The sequence below is a fragment of the Salmo salar genome, chromosome 14 (genome assembly GCF_965601325.2).
Source record: "Salmo salar chromosome 14, fSalSal1, whole genome shotgun sequence".
NCBI classification, from domain to species: domain Eukaryota; kingdom Metazoa; phylum Chordata; class Actinopteri; order Salmoniformes; family Salmonidae; genus Salmo; species Salmo salar.
Window position 1 is genome coordinate 1,458,284 of NC_138304.1, and position 23,961 is coordinate 1,482,244.

Here is a 23,961-nt window from a genome sequence, read left to right on the forward strand (position 1 = left end):
CTGCCTTGTTGATAGCGTTGTTAAGAAGGCAGAGCATCGCTTTATTATAGACAGACTTCTCCCCATTTTAGCTACTACTGCATCAACATGTTTTGACCATGAGTTTACAATCCAGGGTTACTCCAAACAGTTTAGTCACCTTAGGGTTTAGTGAGTGTTTTGTTCCAAATACAATGCTTTTAGTTTTAGAAATATTTAGGGATAACTTATTCCTTGCCACCCACTCTGAAACTAACTGCATCTCTTTGTTAAGTGTTGCAGTCATTTCAGTCTCTGCATTAGCTGACGTGTATAGTGTTGAGTCATCCGCATACATACACACTCTGGCTTTAGTCAGTGGCATGTCGTTAGTAAAAACCGAAAAAAGCAAGGGGCCTAAACAGCTACCCTGGGGAATTCCTGATTCTAACTGGATTATATTTGAGAGGCTTCCATTAACCTCTTACATCTAGACGTTCCGCTAGCGGAACACCTGCTCCAATATCCAATGATAGGCGTGGCGTGAATTACAAATTCCTCAAAAATACAAAAACTTCCATTTTTCAAACATATGACTATTTCACTGCATTTTAAAGACAAGACTCTCCTTTATCTAACCACACTGTCCGATTTCAAAAAGGCTTTACAGTGAAAGCAAAACATTAGATTATGTCAGCAGAGTACCCAGCCAGAAATAATCAGACACCCATTTTTCAAGCTAGCATATAATGTCACAAAAAACAAAACCACAGCTAAATGCAGCACTAACCTTTGATGATCTTCATCAGATGACACACCTAGGACATTATGTTATACAATACATGCATGTTTTGTTCAATCAAGTTCATATTTATATCAAAAAACAGCTTTTTACATTAGCATGTGACGTTCAGAACTAGCATTCCCACCGAACACTTCCGGTGAATTTACTAAATTACTCACGATAAACGTTCACAAAAAACATAACAATTATTTTAAGAATAATAGATACAGAACTCCTTTGTGCAATCAAGGTGTCCGATTTTAAAATAGCTTTTTGGTGAAAGCACATTTTGCAATATTTTGAGTAGATAGCCCAGCCATCACGGCTAGCTATTTTGACACCCACCAAGTTTAGCCCTGACCAAACTCCGATTTACTATTAGAAAAGTTTGATTACCTTTGGTGTTCTTTGTCGGAATGCACTCCCAGAACTGCTACTTCAATAACAAATGTTGGTTTGGTTCAAAATAATCCATAGTTATATCCAAATAGCGGCGTTTTGTTTGTGCGTTCAAGACACTATCCTTAGTGTAAATAAGGGTCACGCGCATGATGCATTTTGTGACAAAAAAATTCTAAATATTCCATTACCGTACTTCGAAGCATGTCAACCGCTGTTTAAAATAAATTTTGATGCCATTTTTCTCGTAAAAAAGCGATAATATTCCGACCGGGAAAGCGTGTTTACATACAAAGAGAGAGAAAATAAAAGCATGGGATCCCCTCGTGCACGAGCCTGAGTCTCATAGTACTGTGACCGGCCACTATCCAAACGCGCTAATGTTTTTCAACCAGGGCCTGCAAAGCCACGATTCAGCTTTTTGCCGCCTTCTGAGAGCCTATGGGAGCCGTAGGAAGTGTCACGTAACAGCAGAGATCCCCTGTTTTGGATAGAGATAATCAAGAAGGCCAAGAAATTGTCAGACAAGGTACTTCCTGTACAGAATCTTCTCAGGTTTTGGCCTGCCATTTGAGTTCTGTTATACTCACAGACACCATTCAAACAGTTTTAGAAACGTTGGAGTGTTTTCTATCCAAAGCTAATAATTATATGCATATTCTAGTTTCTGGGCAGGAGTAATAATCAGATTAAATCGGGTACGTTTTTTATCCGGCCGTGAAAATACTGCCCCCTAGCCATAACAGGTTAAATAACTCCCTTTGTGTTCTGTTAGACAAGTAACTCGTTATCCACATTATAGCATTATACTAGTTCCCATACTGACAGACACCTCATTAAGTTCGCTGATGACACTGCCTTGATCAGCCTGTTGCATGATGACGAGGAACATCATGGCCCGGTCCTAGATGACTTTGTAGAATGGTGTGAGGAATCATACTTGGTCCTCAACACCAACAAGACCAAAGAGATGTGCATAGACTTCAGGAAGAGTACAACACCTACCTCTGCAACATCTATCAGAGGTCAGAATATAGAGACCGTATAGGAATACAAATACCTGGGTGTCCTCTTGGACAATAAGCTTCAGTGGAGTAAATGTACAGACCTGATCTACAAAAAGAGCCAACAGAGACTGTACTTTCTCAAAAAGCTGGGATCTTTTAAAGTAGACTGTACTATACTGACTGTTTTACAAATGTTTCATTGAGAGTATTTTAACTTTTTGTATTGTTTGTTGGTTTGGCAATGCCACTGTCAGCCAGAGAAATATGCTGAGAAGGATTATCACCACAGCAAGCAAGGTACTTGGAGACAAACAGACAGGCCTGGATGAGATCTTTAAGGTCAGGGCCCTCCGCAAGGCTCACAAAATCATTTTAGACCCAAACCACCCTCTGTTCCCGGACTTGGAACTACTCCCCTCTGGGCGCATATATTGGGCACCCCTCAGCAGGAAAAACAGAACTAGACAATAATTTGTGCCAGGTGTGATATCCCTCCTAAATAGCTCGGGCTAATGTTCCAATCGACTCTAAGGCCAGCAGGCTAGTCTTTAAAAAAAAAAATGTTTTATTGGTATGTAACTGTTATGAAAGTTGTATTGTCAATTTTGTCCTGTATTTAAATGCCACTTTAAACGTGTACATGAAGCTGCAACAACATTTCCCCATGGGGACAATAAAGTCAGTAAGTAAACACTTGTTGAGTGTCCTTATCTAAAGCCATAGCACAAGTTTTTCCAGCAACAGACTATGATCAATAATGTCAAAAGCTGCACTGAAGTCTAACAAGACAGCCCCCACTATCATCCATTTCTCTCAGCCAATCATCAGTCATTTGTGTAAGTGCTGTACCTGTTGAGTGTCCTTCCCTATAAGCATCCTGAAATTCTGTTGTCAATTTGTTTACTGTGAAATAGCATTGTTTCTGGTCAAAACCTTTTTTCCAGATGTTTACTAAGGGTTGGTGACAGGCTGATTGGTCGGCTATTTGAGCCAGTAAAGGGGGCTTTACTATTCTTGGGTAGCGGAATGACTTTAGCTTCCCTCCAGGTCTGTGGGCACATGCTTTCTAGTAGGCTTAAATTGAAGATGTGGCAAATAGGCGTGGCAATATCGTCTGCTATTATCCTCAGTAATTTTCCATCCAGATTGTCAGACCCCGGGGGCTTGTCATTGTTGATAAACAACGATCATTTTTTTTCACCTCTTCCACAGTGACTTTACGGAACTCAAAAGTACAATTCTTGTCTTTCATAATTTTGTCCGATATACTTGGATGTGTAGTGTCAGTGTTTGTTGCTGGCATGTCATCCCCATGTTTCCCTAAGTCTTGCCAATGAAAAAGTCATTAAAATAGTTTGCAATATCAGTGGGCTTTGTGATGAATGAGCCATCTGATTCAATGAATGAAGGAGCCGAGTTGGCTTTTTTCCCCAACATTTCATTCAAAGATTTTTACTATCATTCTTTATATAATTTATCACCTTTGTTTCATAGTGTAGTTTCTTTTTCTTTAGTTTAGTCACATGATTTCTTAATTTGCAGTAATATTGCCAATCAGTTGGGCTGCCAGTCGTATTTGCCATACCTTTTGCCTCATCCCTCTCAACCATACCATTTTTCAATTCCTCATCAATCCAAGGGGATTTAATAGTTATTATAGTCATTTTCATAATGGGTGCGTGCTTATTAGTAACTGGAATAAGTCGTTTCATAAAATGCGTCAAGTGCAGCGTCTGGTTGCTCTTCATTACACACCACAGAACAGCAAATATTCTTTACATCAACATATGAATCACTACAAAACTTATTGCATGACCTCTTATACACTATATTAGGCCCAGCCTTTGGAACTATGGTTTTCCTAGATATGGCCATTATATTGTGATCACTACATCCTATGGATTTGGATACTGTTTTAAAGCAAATATCTGCAGTGTTAGTAAAGATGTGATCAATACATGTTGATTATTTAATTCATGTGCTGTTTGTAACTACCCTGATAGTTTGACTGACAACCTGATCCAGGTTGCAAGCACTGGTTACAGCTTGAAGTTTTTTCCTGAGTGGGGAGCTTGATGATAGCCAGTCAATATTTAAAATCAGCCAGAAAATATACTTCTCTGTTGATATCACATACATTAATCAGGCATTTCACACATATTATACAGATATTGACTTAGCACTTGGTGGTCTATAGCAGCTTCCTAGATGAACCTGTCGCCATATTACTTCAACAGTATTTAACATGAGATCTTCTCTAAGCTTTACAGGAATGTGGTTCTTTATATAGACCGCAACACCACCCCCGGTGGCATTTCTGTCTTTTCGGTAAATGTTATAACCATGTATTGCTACCACTGTATCAGCAACGGTATTATCTAAGTGGGTTTCTGCGATAGTCAGAATATGTATGCCATCGGTTACAAGCAAGTTATTGACTTCATGGACCTTGTTTCTTAGGCTACATATGTTAATATGGGCTATTTTTAGCACTTTTCTGGGTAGCTTCATTGTTTTTAATGCTTTACTGGGAAGCTGATCAGAGGTAGACTTACTCATGTTATTTATAATTGAGCTGATAGTGCAGAGTGAGCTGCATAAAGTGGTCTTCCTACTATTGCACACCGCCTCAGTGCTAACAGTGTAACTCTGGTTTATAGGCTCATGATTACTGCTTACAATAGCTGTAGGATAAACAGATGTATTTGGTGCAATTAGGGGTACATAAATTAAATTACTTACATTGTGTTTGCCAATGCCCCTAAGATCATGTACAGTGGGGCAAAAAAGTATTTAGTCAGCCACCAATTGTGCAAGTTCTCCCACTTAAAAAGATGAGAGAGGCCTGTAATTTTCATCATAGGTACACTTCAACTATGACAGACAAAATGAGAAAAACAAATCCAGAAAATCACATTGTAGGATTTTTTATTAATTTATTTGCAAATTATGGTGGAAAATAAGTATTTGGTCAATAACAAAAGTTTATCTCAATACTTAGTTATATACCCTTTGTTGGCAATGACAAAGGTCAAATGTTTTCTGTAAGTCTTCACAAGGTTTTCACACACTGTTGCTGGTATTTTGGCCCATTCCTCCATGCAGATCTCCTCTAGAGCAGTGATGTTTTGGGGCTGTCGCTGGGCAACACGGATTTTCAACTCCCTCCAAAGATTTTCTAATGGGGTTGAGATCTGAAGACTGGCTAGGCCACTCCAGGACCTTGACATGCTTCTTACGAAGCCACTCCTTCGTTGCCTGGGCGGTGTGTTTGGGATCATTGTCATGCTGAAAGACCCAGCCATGGTTCATCTTCAATGCCCTTGCTGATGGAAGGAGGTTTTCACTCAAAATCTCACGATACATGGCCCCATTCATTCTTTCCTTTACACGGATCAGTCGTCCTGGTCCCTTTGCAGAAAAACAGCTCCAAAGCATGATGTTTCCACCCCCATGCTTCACAGTAGGTATGGCGTTCTTTGGATGCAACTCAGCATTCTTTGTCCTCCAAACACGACGAGTTGAGTTTTTACCAAAAAGTTCTATTTTGGTTTCATCTGACCATATGACATTCTCCCAATCCTCTTCTGGATCATCCAAATGCTCTCTAGCAAACTTCAGACGGGCCTGGACATGTACTGGCTTAAGCAGGGGGAAACGTCTGGCACTGCAGGATTTGAGTCCCTGGCGGCGTAGTGTGTTACTGATGGTAGGCTTTGTTACTTTGGTCCCAGCTCTCTGCAGGTCCTTCACTAGGTCCCCCCGTGTGGTTCTGGGATTTTTGCTCACCGTTCTTGTGATCATTTTGACCCCACGGGGTGAGATCTTGCGTGGAGCCCCAGATCGAGGGAGATTATCAGTGGTCTTGTATGTCTTCCATTTCCTAATAATTGCTCCCACAGTTGATTTCTTCAAACCAAGCTGCTTACCTATTGCAGATTCAGTCTTCCCAGCCTGGTGCAGGTCTACAATTTTGTTTCTGGTGTCCTTTGACAGCTCTTTGGTCTTGGCCATAGTGGAGTTTGGAGTGTGACTGTTTGAGGTTGTGGACAGGTGTCTTTTATACTGATAACCAGTTCAAACAGGTGCCATTAATACAGGTAACGAGTGGAGGACAGAGGAGCCTCTTAAAGAAGTTACAGGTCTGTGAGAGCCAGAAATCTTGCTTGTTTGTAGGTGACCAAATACTTATTTTCCACCATAATTTGCAAATAAATTCATTAAAAGATCCTACAATGTGATTTTCTGGATTTTTTTTTCTCATTTTGTCTGTCATAGTTGACGTGTACCTATGAAAATTACAGGCCTCTCTCGTCTTTTTAAGTGGGAGAACTTGCACAATTGGTGGCTGACTAAATACTTTTTTGCCCCACTGTATATTTGATGCAGCATTATGACATCTCATTGTCACAATGGTAGGGACTAACTGAGCTGGTCTTGGATCATTTACCAGTCATTGTTTCAACGCAGCCTTGAAATGTGTGGACAGAGTCCAGGAGCCAAGATGATTTGGATGGACTCCGCCATTCCTGTAGAGTATCTTCTGTTTCCAGAAGGGGTCAAAGTTATCTATAAAAGCGACTCAAGCAGAGCTACAGTAATCCTGATGTCGTTTGACCCCACATGGACTACGACAGTGTCTTCTCCCGGAATCTGTGGTAGAACAGTCGAAAGCAGCCTTGTTATGTCCTGTACTCGTGCTCCTGGGTAGCACAGGGTTTTTGCCTTGGGGACCGAGATATTTCTCACCATAGAGCTGCCAATGATGACAGCTGGTGATGTTGAATGGGCAGCTCTGAAGTTCTGAACCCGAGGTAGAAGCCACCGGAGAGGGAGACAGAACCGAGGACGAAGACGCAGGTACCTCTGCATCCGATCTTGATTGGGAATCAATCAAGGACGAAGGCGCCGGAATCTCTGGATCCAGGGCGGCAAAGACGTTTCTGGTCTGTGTGCATACATTTTCATATTTATTCTTACTGGTCCCCCATGGGTATCGAACCCACAAACCTGGTGTTGCAAGTGCCATGCTCTACCAACTGTGCCACATACTCAAATCGTTGCCGCCACTCCAAAATATATGATAATTTTTTTTTTTAAAAGCTAATGTAGAAAAGATAATGGATCTAGATTTTTTTTAAAAATACGATTATTTGAGAACTAACAAATCACCAAAATAAAACTAGACAGTCGGGGAGAATCAAAAATTCAAGAAATGTCATGGCATGGGGTACTCATTGATTTTTTTAAATAATGTTTGAGCCACTCAGATAACATAAGAACACAGCGTAAGCCATGGCAAAATGTGTAGAACTGCAGAAAATGTACTTTAAAGATGCAAATTTTTTCTCAGCCCCATGGCAAAAGGTGTAGAAAAGCCAGAAATAAGCTTTAAAACTGATATTTTTTCTTTCAGCCCCATGCCAGAATGTGTAGAAATGCAGGGAACTAGCTTTAAAACTGAAATATTCTCTCTCCCATGGCAAAATGTGTACAATATAAGGAAAAATGTTGTCTCTGCGGCCAAGAGGACAAACTAACATTTTCGGTAGGTGAATGCGTTTTCTACCTCTCCGTCTCGTCTATGGTTTTTCCATGTTTTCAAGCTGCTTACTCAGGGTAGTCTTGACCTGCTGATGACCATTAAGACATCCTCTTGAATAGTTTGTTATTGTTTAGCGAATTTGAATCAAAACATTAAATTAATAGGACTGTATTATCCTCAAATATACCATTCTTCCGCGTCCAACATTTCTAGATTAATGTAATATTTTCTTAATCAGCTTCCTAAATCTATTAAGAGTGAATAATGAATAAATATATAAAAGTAACCATCCAAGGCTGCCATCTCTGTGCCTTGGAAACCACAGAATCAAACCACGTGTCTCTTCAGCAGTGGGGTCTTCCTGTTTACCACCAACGAAACGAAACATTAAAAACAAAATAACACCCTCCCTACAATCAAACATGGGGGAGGTTCGATAATGCTGTGGGGTTACTTTGCTGCCTCAGGTACTGGGGGCCTTGAACGTGTGCAAGACATCATGAAATCAGCAGATTATCAAGGTGTTTCGAAGTGCAATGTTCAACTCAGTGTCCAACGGTGTCTCTGTTGTAGGTTGGAAGTCTACCAGCAGGACAACGACCCCAAACATCAAAAGCAACCTGGAATGGTTTGAGAAGAAAACGCTGGACTGGCCAGTGAAGAGTCGAGATCTGAATCACATCCATAACTATGGCAAGAGCTGGAAACAGCCCTTGGTGGAGGGCACCCCTCAAACATTGAAGTATTACAGCAGTGTGCTACTAAAGAGCAGGCCAAATTGCCAGTAAGAAAGTGCAGCAAATTAATTTGTCTGCAGTTATCTTGGCCAAAGGCTGTGCAAACAAGTACTCTGGGGTGCCAATCATTTTGTCCATGCCATGTGTCTTTATTAAAGTATACAAAAATAAAATTGGTTCTGCTACTACAGTGCCTTCAGAAGGTATTCATACCCCTCGACTTTTCACATTTTGTGCTACAGCCTGAATAAAAAGTTAATGAAATATATTTTTGTCTCACCCATCTACACACAATACCCCATAACGACAAAGTGAAAACATGTTTTTAGAAATTGTTCCAAATTTATTGAAAACATTTAAATAAGTATTTGAACCCCTAAGTCAATACATGTTAGAATTACCTGTGGCAGTGATCATAGCTGTGTCTTTCTGGGTGAGTCTAAGAGCTTTGCACACCTGGATTGTACAATATCTGTCCATTAAAAAAAAAAAATCTTCAAGTTCTTTCAAAGTGGTTGTTGATCATTGGGAGACAACCCTTTTCAAGTCTTGCCATGCAAATTTAAGTCAAAACTGTAACTTGGCCATTCAGGAACATTCACTGTCTTCTTGGTAAGCAACTCCAGTGTAGATTTGGCCTTGTGTTTTAGGTTATTGTCCTGCTAAAAGGTGAATTCATCTCCCAGTGTCTGGTGGAAAGCAGACAACCAGGTTTCCTCTAGGATTTTGCCTGTGCTTAGCTCCATTCCGTTTCTTTTTTTATTCTTACTCCCCAGTCCTTAATTATTACAAGCATACCCATAACATGATGCAGCCACCACTATGCTTGAAAATATGGAGAGTGGTACTCAGTTGTGTTGTATCAGATTTGCAAACAAGCATGTTTTCGAATATTTGTATTCCTGTACAGGCTTCCTTCTTTTCACACTGTCATTTAGGTTAGTATTGTGGAGTAACTACAATGTTGTTGATCCATCTTCAGTTTTCTCCTATCACAGCCATTAAACTCTAACTGTTTGAAAGTCACCATTGTCCTCATGGTAAAATCCCTGAGCGGTTTCCTTCCTCTCCGCCAACTGAGTTAGGAGGGACACCTGTATCTTTGTAGTGACTGGGTGTATTGATACTCCATCCAAAGTATAATTAATAACTTTACCATGCTCAAAGGGATGTTCAATGTCTGCTTTCTTTATTTTTACCCATCTACCAATAGATGGCCTTTTTTCGAGGCACTGGAAAACCTCCCTTGTCTTTGTGGATGAATCTGTCTGAAATTCACTACTCGACTGACGGACATTACAGATAATTGTTTGCGTGGGGTACAGAGATGAGGTAGTCATTCAGAAAGTATATTAAACACTATTATTGCACACAGTAAGTCCATGCAACATATTACGCGACTTGTTAATCAAATGTTTACTCCTGAACTTATTTAGGCTTACCATAAGAAAGGGTTTGAATACTTAATGACTCAAGACATTTCAGCTTTTCATTTTATATTAAATTTGTAAACATTTCGAAAAAAAATTCCACTTTGACATTATGGGGTATTGTCTATAGGCCAATGTCATTTTTTCTCTCCAATTTAATCTATTTTAAATTCAGGCTGTAGCTCAACAAAATGTGGAAATGTCAAGGGGTGTGAATACTTTCTGAAGGCAGTGTTAAAGCAACCATACATTAAAACATAGATGCAACAAACAGCGTCAGTCACCTGCATTTGTGGCAAAAGCGCACCAGCTCATCCTGTTGAACGCGGTCTGCCAAGAACTGGGGTCGACAAAGGGGCAGACGGGTCTTCGAGAGCAACTCAGGGAGCCGAGGTTCCCGCTCCTCGCGTTCATGCCGCACCCACGCAAGAACTGCTTCAAACACCTAGAATGAGGGGACACAGAATGTCAGAAGGATTAGGAACAAGTTTAGGAATTCAAATCCGGTCATGTTAGACGCTGTTTACCACAGCACAGTCAGTTTTATCACAGGCGAACGATGTTGAACTCATCACTGCATTCTCTATCAGAAAGTGGGCTGGCCCTCATTGGTATCGCGTAGGTCAAAACATTGGTCTGATCATTTATAAAGCTCTTGCGCAAAAACTCCTGCATTAACTTAAATCATTACTAACCTATAGAAGTATGAGATACCCACTCACAGGGATGGCTTTTTGTTTCTTTGAACTTCACTTATGTCTTCAGAATACCCTACAGTTGGATGCATTGGTGCCTTTCGGGCAATTCGAAGACTTGGTCAAAGACCTCTTTAGAGAGGAATGTGCATGTTTTTTTACAACTGTTTTTGAGTTTCCTGTGCTCCCGCCTTGAAGTATTTATGTCTAACTTTAAATTAGTAATTGTTACTGGTCTTGTGATGCAGGGCTCCCTTGCAAAAGAGACCTTTGTCTCAATGGGACTCCCTTAAATAAAAGGTTATATAAAAATAAAGAAAGAGCTGGAGAACATTGATATGGTCTGACCATATGCCCTTTGTGAACTGTCCCACCTCCCTGTAGTGACACATCTGTTGTCACCAACTTGCGTATGATTCTCCCCGTGGGGCAGCCCTGCATCAAGAGGGATGGGTCTCTCTAGCATTAGAGAGGGGCACGCTGGAAGTCTCACGAGGAGGAGGCCAAGCGGGAAGCAGTGGCAAAACACTGAGAAGCTGTGGCAAAAAGCTGTTGCGCTCTCCACGGTGAGCAGGTGCGACATCAGGAGGGCTGTGTGCTCTGCTTCCTGAGCCCGGGTGTAGGTTAGGACTAGGGCTATGGTTGCTTCAGCACACTTCCTGAATGTCTGTGGTGCCAGGGATAGACGGAATGGGAGGTGAGAAATTCCTAAGCTATGCTCTCAAAGGTGAACATCATATCACCTGTGTGCAGGACAAACTGATGTGGAATTAAGCATCCTTGAGGTCAACAGTAGTGAACTACTCGTTCGGTCGAATAGAATCTAACAGCATGCGATGCGTTAGCATTCGCACTCAGACACTTGAGGTACCATAAATCTAGGACGGGGTGTACCCCTCCCCCTGAAGAAGCCTTGGTGAGCTTCCTCCCTAGGTACCACTCCCTTGGCCAAAAGAGACACTCATCTTTGAGGACACGGCCGCTTCACCCTGTGCAGTGGACTGCACTACTCCCATGAAACGCAGGACCCAGGGGGAGACTGCCCAGGGGGAGACTTCTGTGAAGAGCGGGGGAACCCAGAGCAGGGGAATAGGTGGGTGGAGAGAGCCCTCTGGGGCAACTGCGTATTTGGGCAACCTGTCCCATGGAAGGGACGGGGGACCTGTCAGGCCTGTTGGCTGGACAAGGTTGGCCTTGAGAGGTTGATGGTTAAAAAGGCAAAATGTAGAACCATCACCCTCTGCCCCTGGGCCTGGATATGATGGGAACTCTTTAAATAACTAAACTGGGGTAACAGTGGCTTTGACCCACCCCAACGAGGGCTATAGGTCTTGAGGTGGGGGGCTCTGAACTATCCCAACAACTCCATGCCATTCATATCCGTAGCCTGGCACTGGTGACTTGAGTGGCTCATCCCAAAGTATTTCAAATGGGTTGAGGTCGGTTGATTGTGGAGGCCAGGTCATCTGACGCAGCACTCCATCACTCTCCTTCTTGGTCAAATAGCCCTTACACAGCCTGCAGGTGTGTTTTGGGGCATTGTCCTGTTGAAAAACAAATGATCATCCCACTAAGCGCAAACCAGATGGGATGGCGTATCGCTGCAGAATGCTGTGGTAGCCATGCTGGTTAAGTGTGCCTTGAATTCTAAATAAATCACTTACAGTGTCACCAGCAAAGCACCCCCATGTCACCTCCTCCATGCTTTACGTTGGGAACCACACATTCAGAGATCATCCGTCCACCTACTCTGCGTCTCACAAAGACACAGCAGTTGGAACCAAAAATCTCAAATTTCGACTCCAGACCAAAGGACAGATTTTTACCGGGTCTAATTTCCATTGGCCGTGCTTCTTGGCCCTTCTTATTGGTGTCCTTTAGTAGTGGTTTCTTTACAGCAATTCGACCATGAAAGCCTGATTCACGCAGTCTCCTCTGAACAGTTGATGTTGAGATGTGTCTGTCACTTGAACTCTGAAGCATTTATTTGGGCTGCAATTTCTGAGGCTGTAACTCTAATGAATTTACCCTCTGCAGCAAAGGTAACTCTGGGTCTTCCTTTCATGTGGCGGTCCTCATGAGAAACAGTGTCATCATAGCGCTTGATAGTTTTTGCAACTGCACTTGAAACTTTCAAAGACCTTGACATTTTTAGGGATTGACTGACCTTCATGTCTTAAAATAATGGACTGTCGTTTCGCTTTGCTTATTTGAGCTGACCTTTTACCAAATAGGGCTATCTTCTGTATCTTGTCACAACACAACTGATTGGCTCAAACACATTAAACAGTAAAGAAATTACACAAATTAACTTTTAACAAGGCGCGCACCTGTTAATTGAAATGCATTCTAGGTGACTACCTCATGAAGCTGGTTGAGAGAATGCCAGGAGTGTGCAAAGCTGTCAAAGGCAAAAGGTGGCTACTTTGAAGAAACTCAAATATAAAATACATTGATGTTTAACACTTTTTTTTGTTACTACATGATTATTTCATAGTTTTGATGTCTTTACTATTATTCTACAATGTAAAAAAAGTCAAAATAAAGAAAAACCCTTGAATGAGTATGTATGTTCAAACTTTTGACTGGTACTGTAGGTGTGGGAGACGAAGAATACTCAGGATCGAGTTTGGAGGCAGCGCGTCTGATCGGCTTGAAGAAGGGGAGATCAGCCATTGACTCCTGCCCTCCCTTCTCAGTTTGGCTGGGCAGTACAAGCTGAGCAGAGGAGATGAACTCTTCCTCAGGGGCGTAATACCTCCCCTGGTCAGAGAGGGCGCTGCCTGATGCAGCAAGAGACATGCCGTCATCCTCACTTCGTGATTCATCTTTAAGGTCCGCCCCCCAGGACAGATAGGCGTCCTCCGAATATGCTGGGAGCTTGAGGGGAAGATGGCTGTCCCTCTTGAGATTTTGTTCGCAACGTCTTCCTCGAGCAAGAACGAGGCCTACCATGATCTATGTTTAAGGACACCGGGGCCCAGCTGAAAGCAATGTGAATCAGACTGGGACACGAAATGGCTGCAACTGCAGGGGAAAGGCTTGCTAGGCTTGCGCTGCTTTCCCTCCCCGTGCTATGACGACTTGGTCGGTTAACCTGTCGACATTTGTTTAGATCGGATGGGCGAAAACAAGCTGGAATACCCGGGGGGAAGTAGCTAGCTAGCTAGCTAGCTACTCCACACTGCTACTCAACGGAGAAGCCGGGCAAGATACGGGGTGACGTTAGCTGGAAGCCAGGTAATCAGAAACAGGACAGGTAAGCAGAAATAGCTTAACTTCTTATGGATTGAGGGCGCTATTTTCACGTCCGGATGAAAAGTGTGCCCAAAGTATACTCCCTGCTATTTAGGCTCAGAAGGTAGGATATGCATATAATTAGTAGATTTGGATAGAAAACACTCTGAAGTTTCTAAAACTTTGAATGATGTCTGAGTATAACAGAACTCATATGGCAGGCAAAACCCTGACAAAAATCCAACCAGAAAGTGGGAAATCTGAGGTTGTGGTTTTTTCAAGTGATTGCCTTTACAGTATACAGTGACTTAGGGTTCATTTTGCAATTCCTAAGACTTCCACTAGATGTCAACAGTCTTTAGAAAGTTGTTCCAGGCTTCTATGGTAAACAGAGAACGAACAAAGGAAGTTGGAAGTAGTTGACTCAGGAAAGGACATGACTTCATTGGCGTGCTTTCACGTGGGAGTTAGCTGTGTTCCATTACATTTTTCAAGACATTGGAATCGTCCGGTTGGAATATTATTGAAGTTTTCTGTTAAAAAGGCCCTAAAGATTGATGCTATACATCGTTTGACGTTTCTATGAATGTAAATATAACTTTTTTAGATTTTTCGTCGCACTTCCTACATTTGGAGTAGCTTACTGAACGCGCAAACAACAAGGAGGTATTTGGACATAAATTATGGACTTTATCAAACAAAACAACATTTATTGTGGACCTGGGATTCCTGGGAGTGCATTCTGATGAAGATCAAAGGTAAGTGAATATTTATAATGCTATTTATGATTTTAGATGACTCCAAAATGGCAGGTATCTGTATTGCCTGCTGTTGTCTGAACGCTGTACAGATTATTGCAAAGTGTGCTTTCCCCATGAAGCTTTTTTGAAATCTGTCACAGCGGTTGCATTAAGGAGATGTTTATCTATAATTCTTTGAATAACAGTTTAATATTTTATCAATGTTTATGATGAGTATTTCTATAAATTGATGTGCTCATTCACCGGAAGTTTTTGAAGGAAAAACATTTCTGAACATTATGGGCCAATGTAAAAATGGGGTTTTTGGATATAAATATGAACTTTACCGAGCTAAACATACATGTATTGTGTAACATGAAGACCTATGAGTGCCATCTGATGAAGATCAAAGGTTAGTGCTTAATTTTAGCTGTATTTCTGGTTTTTGTGACGCCTCTTCTTGCTAGGAAATTGGCAGTGCGTTTTTTCTTGTCAAGGTGATGTCTTAACATAATCTAATGTTTTGCTTTCGCAGTAAAGCCTTTTTGAAATCGGACAATGTGGTTGGATTAAGGAGGGTCTTATCTATAAAATGGTGTATAACACTTGTATGTGTGAGAAATTTGAATTGAGAGATTTTGGTGGTTTTGAATTTGCCGCCCTGCTATTTCACTGGGTGTTGAATAATGTGTCCCGCAGGTGGGACGGTCAGGTCCCACATACCAAAGAGAGGTTAACAACACTATCAACAAGGCAGGTCTTACAGGCCCTAGTTCTGTTGTACCTTGACTACTGTTCAGTCGTGTGGCCAAGTGCCACAAAAAAGGACTTAGGAAAATTGCAATTGGCTCAGAACAGGGCAGCACGGCTGGCCATTGGACGTACACAGAAAGCTAATATTAATAATATGCATGTCAATCTCTCCTGGCTCAAAGTTGAGGAGAGATTTACTTCATCACTACTTGTATTTATAAGAAGTATTGACATGTTGAATGCACCAAGCTTTCTGTTTGAACTACTGGCACACAACCTGGGGTGGCAGGTAGCCTAGTGGTTAGAGCGTTGGCCCAGTGACCGAAAGGATGCTGGATCGAATCTCCGAGCTGACAAGGTAAAAATCTGCCGTTCTGCCCCTGAACAAGTTAACCCACTGTTCCCAGGTAGGCTGTCATTGTAAATAAGAATTTATTCTTAACTGACTTGCCTAGTTAAATAAAGGTTAAATAAAAAAAATGTTCTTCACCCGTTTTGAAACAGGGGTCGACCCCGCTCCCCTGGCCTGTCTGGAGCAGGATGTCATCGATTAGGAAGTCGTACAACGATTGTTCAAAAGCACTGGAGCACGAAAGAACCCGGGGCCTGATAACATAAGTGGTCCTGTCTTGAAACACTGTTCCACTCGGCTGAGCGGTGTCTTCTGCTCTCTCTCTTTCAGCAGTCCCTGGATACATTGGAAACAATCTATTGTTGTACCCGTCCCAAAAACCTCTCATCGAATCTGCATCAAATGATTACAGACCTGTCGCTCTTACCTCTCTCTTGAAAAGATCATCAAGGCATAATTAAGCCACCCGAGACCTTCTTGACCCCCTCCAACCTGCATACCGGTCAGAGAGAGGGACAGATGCCATCCTTTTGCTCTTACATCTGCTGTACATGCATTTAAAGGGCAGTAAAACCATGTGTATCATGTTTGCAGATTTCTCCTTAGCATTTAACAATTATTATGTTGGTCCTCGCAGACAGACAGAGGAGACTTCGGACTTGATGCTATGCTTATCACACGGATCACCAACTTCCTAACTGATAGGTCTCAGCAGCTACGAGTTGGCAACACACGCGGAGGTGCACACTACTTCAGTTGGAACCCCACAGGGCAGAGTTCTTTCACCAGTACTATACATACAGACAGCTGCCAGAGTGGTTCCCAAGGCGCCACCTGATCAAATATGCTGACAATACTGCTTTGGTCAGTCTTCTCAAAGCAGATGAGACGGAGCACGGATCGGCTCTGAATGATTTTACTGTCTGGTGTCGTCATCCCATCTAATATTAAATACATAAAAACAAAGGACCTGGTGATTGACTTTTGAAGGAACACTACCATGCACACACCATCACTGATAAAAGGTGAGCCCATTGACATAGTGGAGGAGTACAAATACCTTGGGGTAGTCATTGACAACAAGCTGTCCTGGGATCAGTGTACTGACGCTATTTTTAAGAAAGGAAATACAGTCTGTGGCCTACGGATACTGAACTTTTTTAAATCATTAATTGAGAGCATTCTGTCCTACTGCTTGACCTGCTGGTTGGGGAATATCAAGGCTGCACAGAAAAATAGGTTGGGCAAAATAGTCAGGACTTGTGGAAAAACCATGGGGCAGCAACAGCAAGAACTGTCATCTCTCTACCTGGGCAGAGCCCTCCACAAGGAGAAAAAAATTGCGGTTGACTCTTCCCATCCACTCCACTAGGAATTCCAGCTCCTTCCCTCTGGACACAGGTACAGACAACCGCAGGTTATAAAAAAAAAATAATAATAAAAAAAAAAAAAAATTCTCTTTTATTCCGAATGAAATTCTGCAACGTAACAAATGTTGGACTAATTGCACTATGAAATTGCACTTACCCTGCCTATTTGTTTCTAAATATCCTTTGCTATTTATTTTACATTTTTAGATGTTATAGGTTTTATGACTGCTGCAAGCTGAATTGCCTCTGAAGACATTAACGTTTTTTGAATACATGGAACTCTATTACACATAACACGTACCTGATGCAAGCAGTAAAATTTGATTTAAAACACAGATAAAATAAACGCCTTAGGGAACAGACTGTGAAGCAACAAACACAGGCACATGCATACACACGATAACATACGCACCACACACACACACACACACACACACACACACACACACACACACACACACACACACACACACGTGTCAAGCTTCTTGGTTACAGCAGAGAATCAATCCCCTCCTGAATCAAGATCCCTGCTGCCTAAATTTGTTTTGTGCATATTATAATTTGTTTTATTTATACACATGCAGTATCAGCCAAAAGTTTGTACACACCTACTCATTCAACAGTTCCTTTATTTTTACTATTTTCAACATTGTAGAATAACAGTAAAGAGTGTGCAAAGCTGTCATCAAGGCAAAGGGTGGCTACTTTGAAGAACCTCAAATATAAAACATATTTTGATTTGTCTAACACTTTTCCGGTTACTACATGATTCCATATATGTTACTTCATTGTTTTGATGTCTTCATTATTTTTCTACAATGTAGAAAATATTAAAAAATAAAAACCATTGAATGAGTAGGTGCTATAAAACATTTGACTGGTACAGTATACATACATACATACATACATACATACATACATACACACACACACAGATTGCCTTAGGAAAGTATTCAGACACCTCGACTTTTTACACACTGTTAGGTTACAGCCTTATTCTACAATTGATTAAATATTTTTTTCCCCCTCAATCTACTCACAATACCCCATAATGAAATATCACATTTACATAAGTATTCAGAAGCTTTACTCCGTACTTTGTTGAAGCACCTTTGGCAGAGATTACAGCCTTGATTCTTCTTGTGTATGATACTACAAGCTTGGGACACCTATATTTGGGGAGTTTCTCCCATTCTTCTCTTCAGATCCTCTCAAGCTCTGTCAGGTTGGATGGGGAGCATTGCTGCACAGCTATTTTCAGGTCTCTCGAGAGATGTTTGATCGGGTTCAAGTCCGGGCTCAGGCTGGGCCACTCAAGAACATTCAGAGACTGTCCCGAAGCCACTCCTGCGTTGTTTTGCCTGTGCTTAGGGTCGTTGTCCTGTTGGAAGGTGAACCTTTGCCCCAGTCTGAGGTCCTGAGCGCTCTGGAGCAGGTTTCCATCAAGGATCTCTCTGTACTTTGCTCCATTCATGCACTGTCAACTGTGGGAATCATGTCCAATCAATTGAATTTACCACAGGTGGACTCCAATCAAGTTGCAGAACCATCTCAAGGAGAATCAATGGAAACAAGATGCACCTGAGCTCAATTTCAAGTCTCATAGCAAAGGTTCTGAATACTTATGTAAATAATAATAAATATATAATCGAAAACCGTGTTTTCGCTTTGTCATTATGGGATATAGTGTTTAGATTGCTGAGAAAAAAAAGCATATTTAATGAACTTTTGAACTATCTGGAGCAAAAGGAAAAAGTGGGCACTGTCACTTTTTCGATCAATTTCTGAATAAGGTTGTAAAGTAACAAAAATTTGGAAAAAGTCAAGGGGTCTGAATACTTTCCGAAGGCACTGTATACAGATTGAGTGATAAAATGTTTCAAGTGTTGCTCACAAAAGTCAAAATTATGGAAAATCCATCATGGCAAATGTTCTTGAGAAGTTGGAGAAATTATTTTTCTATGTATTTAAATTGAATGGATTTGACCAAATGTGTGACTATCTCAAACAGGGTGGGCGGTTTGAGCTTTCCAAATTTGCATACCGAGTCCCTTGGTATAGCTTAACGATGTTTCACTGCTTGAACCACTAATGACAATAAAAGCCACAGACCTGCTCCTCCGCTTTGATGTTGAGTTCGTCACAACCCACCAGCTCCAGTACTTCCTCTGGCCTGAGACTGAGGAACTCCTCAGACACGGACACCTCCACAAAGTGCTGGTGGACAAAACTGTTGGCCGCGTCGTACAGTGTTGTGCACATCATGGTCTCTGCAAACTGTCGCACGCCCAGACAGTTCTTAGGGTGAAGTCTGGGGTGAAATAGAGGTGGTGTGGGAGAGAGAGAGAGAGAGAGAGAGAGAGAGAGAGAGAGAGAGCAAAAGTTCAAATTAGTTATTCGCAACTTCCAGTTAATTTTAAATGTCATGGTTATTTTGCTCATGCAAGATGTCACCCTAAGTGTACAATATTGAAAAATAATTTGGTTATAGTGCCAAGGACTTTTGGGAGTTTTATAAATGCTCCAGTGTTGAGAATATTATTGTCATATAAAAGAGAAAAGCTGAACAGAAAAACACATTTTTGATTCGCAGAAATGAGGAATCAAATGATTAATTGTCAATGATTTACCACCCACAAGGGTTGGGTGCTGCTAGTAATAGGGTTCTCCCCAGGAATTTTAAATAAGGTGGTGCTGCCGAGTACAGCACTACCCTTCTTTGGACATAATTATTTATTACATTTGAAAATGTTTTTATTACAAAAATGATCTAAGAGTACATAAAAATTTGAAATAATGAAAATATTACAGTAAATAAAAATTTTAAAAAATATATATTTATTTATTTTCAGGTCCAAAAATACTGGCACCCTTGATAAAGATGAGCAAAAAAGACTGTAGAAAATTAATTATACAAATACTTTGCTAATATGCTCAAACAAATTGGAAAATGTTATTATTTTATACCAATACAATTGCTCTGAGAAAGACCTAATGTTTAAGTATTTTTTTTTTTTTAAAGGTGTCAAAATAATTGCTACTCCTATTTTCAATCCCCTGGCAACCTCCCCTTGTGAGGATAACGGCCCTGAGTCTTTTTCTAAAATGTCTTATGAGATTGGAGAACACATTGGGAAGGACCCCTATACAGACTCTTTACAGATGCTTGAGATCCTTCAGATTTGCCCTCATGGACTGCCCTCTTCAATTCAAACCACAAGTTTTCAGTGGGGTTCAAGTCCGGAGAGTGATGGCCATTGCAAAATGTTGATTTTGTGATCAAATAATAATTTCTTTGTGGATTTTGATGTGTGCTTGGGGTTATGGATGTTACATGACAAGGACAAGATTTTTGGGGAGACTCAATATATTAGCAAAAGTCTGAGTTTGTAAGTCAAAACATGGATTGCCATGTGGAAGGAAACACAAAAACGATCATTTTGAAAATTGTCATTTCATTACGTTAAGAGAGGAAAAACAACTTATGGATGTTACACCCTCCATTATGGATGTTAGAGTCTGAAATAGACATTCAACTCAAAGATTTTTTGATCAAAATCTATGATAACACATTTGTTGTCATTTGGAATCTCAGCAGATGGCAGAGTTCCTTAGGACTGCATAATTACAGGTAACCTGAATAGTTCCCCTTGGCCAGGCACCAATGTTCCCTCTAAACCGCGTGGCCGCGCACCTCCTCCAGGACTGCAGCGCAGAAGAAATGCCATGCCGCACAGAGATGCAAGAGATTGAAATTCACCGAGTTCGCCCCATTAGATGGCACTATATGGAGCAATGTTTTTTCTGTGATCGAATCAACATATCTGCGCTTTTCAGATCAGTTCAGATCCACTCGTGAGCACATTGTTGATATTCTTTGCTAGTTAGCAGCCCAGTTATAAGTATAGGTAAGCAATGGGAAGTTACTGCTTCCTACAAGAGCACAAAATGTGTAGGCTACATTTCAAGGCGTCTTTGAAAAGCCAGTCCGGTGGAAATATTTATTTAACTAGGCAAGTCGGTTAAGAACAAATTCTGGGCCAATTGTGCGCCGCACTATGGGACTCCCAATCACGGCTGGTTGTGATGCAGCCTGGAATCAAACCAGGGTCTGTAGTGACGCCGCTAGCATTGAGATGCAGTGCCTTAGACCACTGTGCCACTTAATTGTCTTAATTAAAAGGGGCAGTGTTGTATTTTGAGACAGGCTTGAATATGCAAAAAGCCAATAGGCAGAGGGGTAGCCTACATTGTCTAATTCTCTCTATGGTAATAACATTTTATTTTGTCAAGTGGTTTCTTGCATCATACAACACAATACAACTTACAGTCACATATTTGGACCATTGTGTTACAGACCAAGTGAAAAATCATGAATTATTGTCAAGCCCTTCATAATGTAAAAACATATTTAAAAGTCTCATGCAATGTAGGCCTGCATTGAACACCTCATATAGACTACTGTGGGCCTGAACACCTCATACAGACTACTGTGGGCCTGAACACCACATACAGACTCCTGTGGGCCTGAACACCACATACAGACTCCTGTGGGCCTGAACACCACATACAGACTCCTGTGGGCCTGAACACCTCATACACACTCCTGTGGGCCTGAACACCTCATACACACTCCTGTGGGCCTGAACACCTCATACACACTCCTGTGGGCCTGAACACCTCATACACACTCCTGTGGGCTGTATCATAGAAATGAAAAGATATTTCCATGTGAAAATGTTATGGGATTTGCTGTATTGTTTTGTTGGTAGGCTTAAATAATGCTAAAATAGCCACAATAGCCTATTGACTACTGTCTAAAACTAAGGGTACAGCCTCAATGTTAACTGTAAACGCACACTGGAAGTTGCAAAAAATTCTCACAATGTTCAAGTTTCCGCTCACAAGATCTAAAATTTGCCCAGTACCCCAAAAACATTGAGGGAACATTGCCAGGCCCCACATCATAATTAGGTAATTTTTTCCCTACTCTTATATGAACTCAGCAAAAAAAAAAAAAAAAAAGTCCTCTCACTGTCAACTGCATTTATTTTCAGCAAACTTAACATGTGAAAATATTTGTAAGAACATAAGATTCAACAACTGAGACATAAACTGAACAAGTTCCACAGACATGTGACTAACAGAAATTGAATAATGTGTCCCTGAACAAAGGAGGGGGGGGGGGGGGTCAAAATCAAAAGTAAGTCAGTATATGGTGTGGCCACCAGCTGCATTAACTACTGCAGCACATCTCCTCCTCATGGATTGCACCAGATTTACCAGTTCTTGCTTTGAGATGGTCCCAGACGGGTCCCAGACGTGCTCAATGGGATTGAGATCCGGGCTCCTCGCTGGCCATGGCAGAACACTGCCATTCCTGTCTTGCAGGAAATCACAGCATCCCAGAGTCGCCTCTTCACTGTTGACGTTGAGACTGGTGTTTTGTGGGTACTATTTAATGAAGCTGCCAGTTGAGGACTTGTGAGGCGTCTGTTTCTCAAACTAGACACTAATGTACTTGTCCTGCACTGGGGTCTCCCACTTTTAAAAAAAAACAACCTTTATTTAACTAGGCAACTCAGATAAGAAAACATTCTTATTTTCAATGACGGCCTAGAAATGGTGGGTTAACTGCCTTGTTCAGGGGCAGAAAGACAGATTTTTACCTTGTCAGTACAGAGATTCAATCTTGCAACCTTACGGTTAACTAGTCCAACGCTCTAACCACCTGCTTTACATTTCACTCCACGAGGAGCCTGCCTGTTATGCGAATGCAGTAAGAAGCCAAGGTAAGTTGCTAGCTAGCATTAAACTTATCTTATAAAAAATAATCAGTCATATTCACTAGTTAAACTAGTAATATCATCAACCATGTGTAGTTATCTAGCCTGTCCTGCGTTGCATATAATCGCTTAGGTACACGTTGCTCCAACCATAAACATCAATGCCTTTCTTAAAATCAATACACAAGCATATATTTTTAAACCTGCATATTTAGTTAATATTGCCTGCTAACATGAATTTCTTTTAACTAGGGAAAATGTGTCACTTCTCTTGCAAACAGAGTCAGGGTATATGCAGCAGTTTGGGCCGCCTGGCTCGTTGCGAACTGTGAAGACCATTTCTTCCTAACAAAGACAGCCGACTTCGCCAAACGGGGATTATTTAACAAAAGCGCATTTGCGAAAAAAAGCACAATCGTTGCACGACTGTACCTAACCATAAACATCAATGCCTTTCTTAAAATCAATACACAGAAGTATGTATTTTTAAACCTACATATTTAGCTAAAAGAAATCCAGGTTAGCAGGCAATATTAATCAGGTGAAATTGTGTCATTTTGCTTTCATTGCACGCAGTCAGGGTATATGCAACAGTTTGGGCCGCCTGGCTCGTTACGAACTAACTTGCCAGAATCTTACTGTGACGGCCCTGAATGTTTCTGAACCGTCTCAGTGCTTCTCCTTCCAATATGGCGCTTTCCCTTTAATTCTCAATTAATTAGTGCTTCTCCTTCCAATAGGGCGCTTCCCCTTTATTTCCCAATTAAATAGCCAGCATCAGCTGCGCAAAAGTGGAGTTGTGATGGAAACATGAATGAGGATGTGTTCGACCCTCAGTTCTGAAGCGTCTCTCTTCCGTTTGTTGTGCTGCTTTAAAAGTGTGCTTTGTGTAGCCTAATAGAAAATCTACCCAGGATCGGATCCACTCTTGCATCTGTGGACTACACCTCTCCGTTGGTTTTCGTGGCCTTTCTCCGCTGGAGATCTGTCGGCGGATTGGCTTCTCTGACTGACCGACGGACTACAACATTTTTTGTATACGGTATTTCATTTGTTTTGGTGTGATGTATACCGTGATGATTTATGTAGTTGTAGTTGAGGATTTATTGAAATGTGTGGTAAAATATTTGTTCTTTTCATTGTATGATTGACACTGGGTTTACGCTAC

The 23,961-nt window shown here is 41.3% G+C and overlaps 1 protein-coding gene across 2 annotated transcripts in view; it reads right to left on the bottom strand.

The window, feature by feature from the left end:
* klhl18 (kelch-like family member 18) overlaps positions 1-23,961 on the bottom strand; it is a 99,251-nt gene that overhangs the window by 53,033 nt on the left and 22,257 nt on the right. For both annotated transcript variants that reach the window (XM_045693786.2, XM_045693785.2), the window contains 2 exons: positions 19,120-19,318; positions 10,145-10,305 (listed from right to left, as the gene is read on the bottom strand). In XM_045693786.2, the coding sequence (XP_045549742.1) occupies positions 10,145-10,305; positions 19,120-19,318 (360 nt within the window). The remainder of the gene's footprint in view (positions 1-10,144; positions 10,306-19,119; positions 19,319-23,961) is intronic.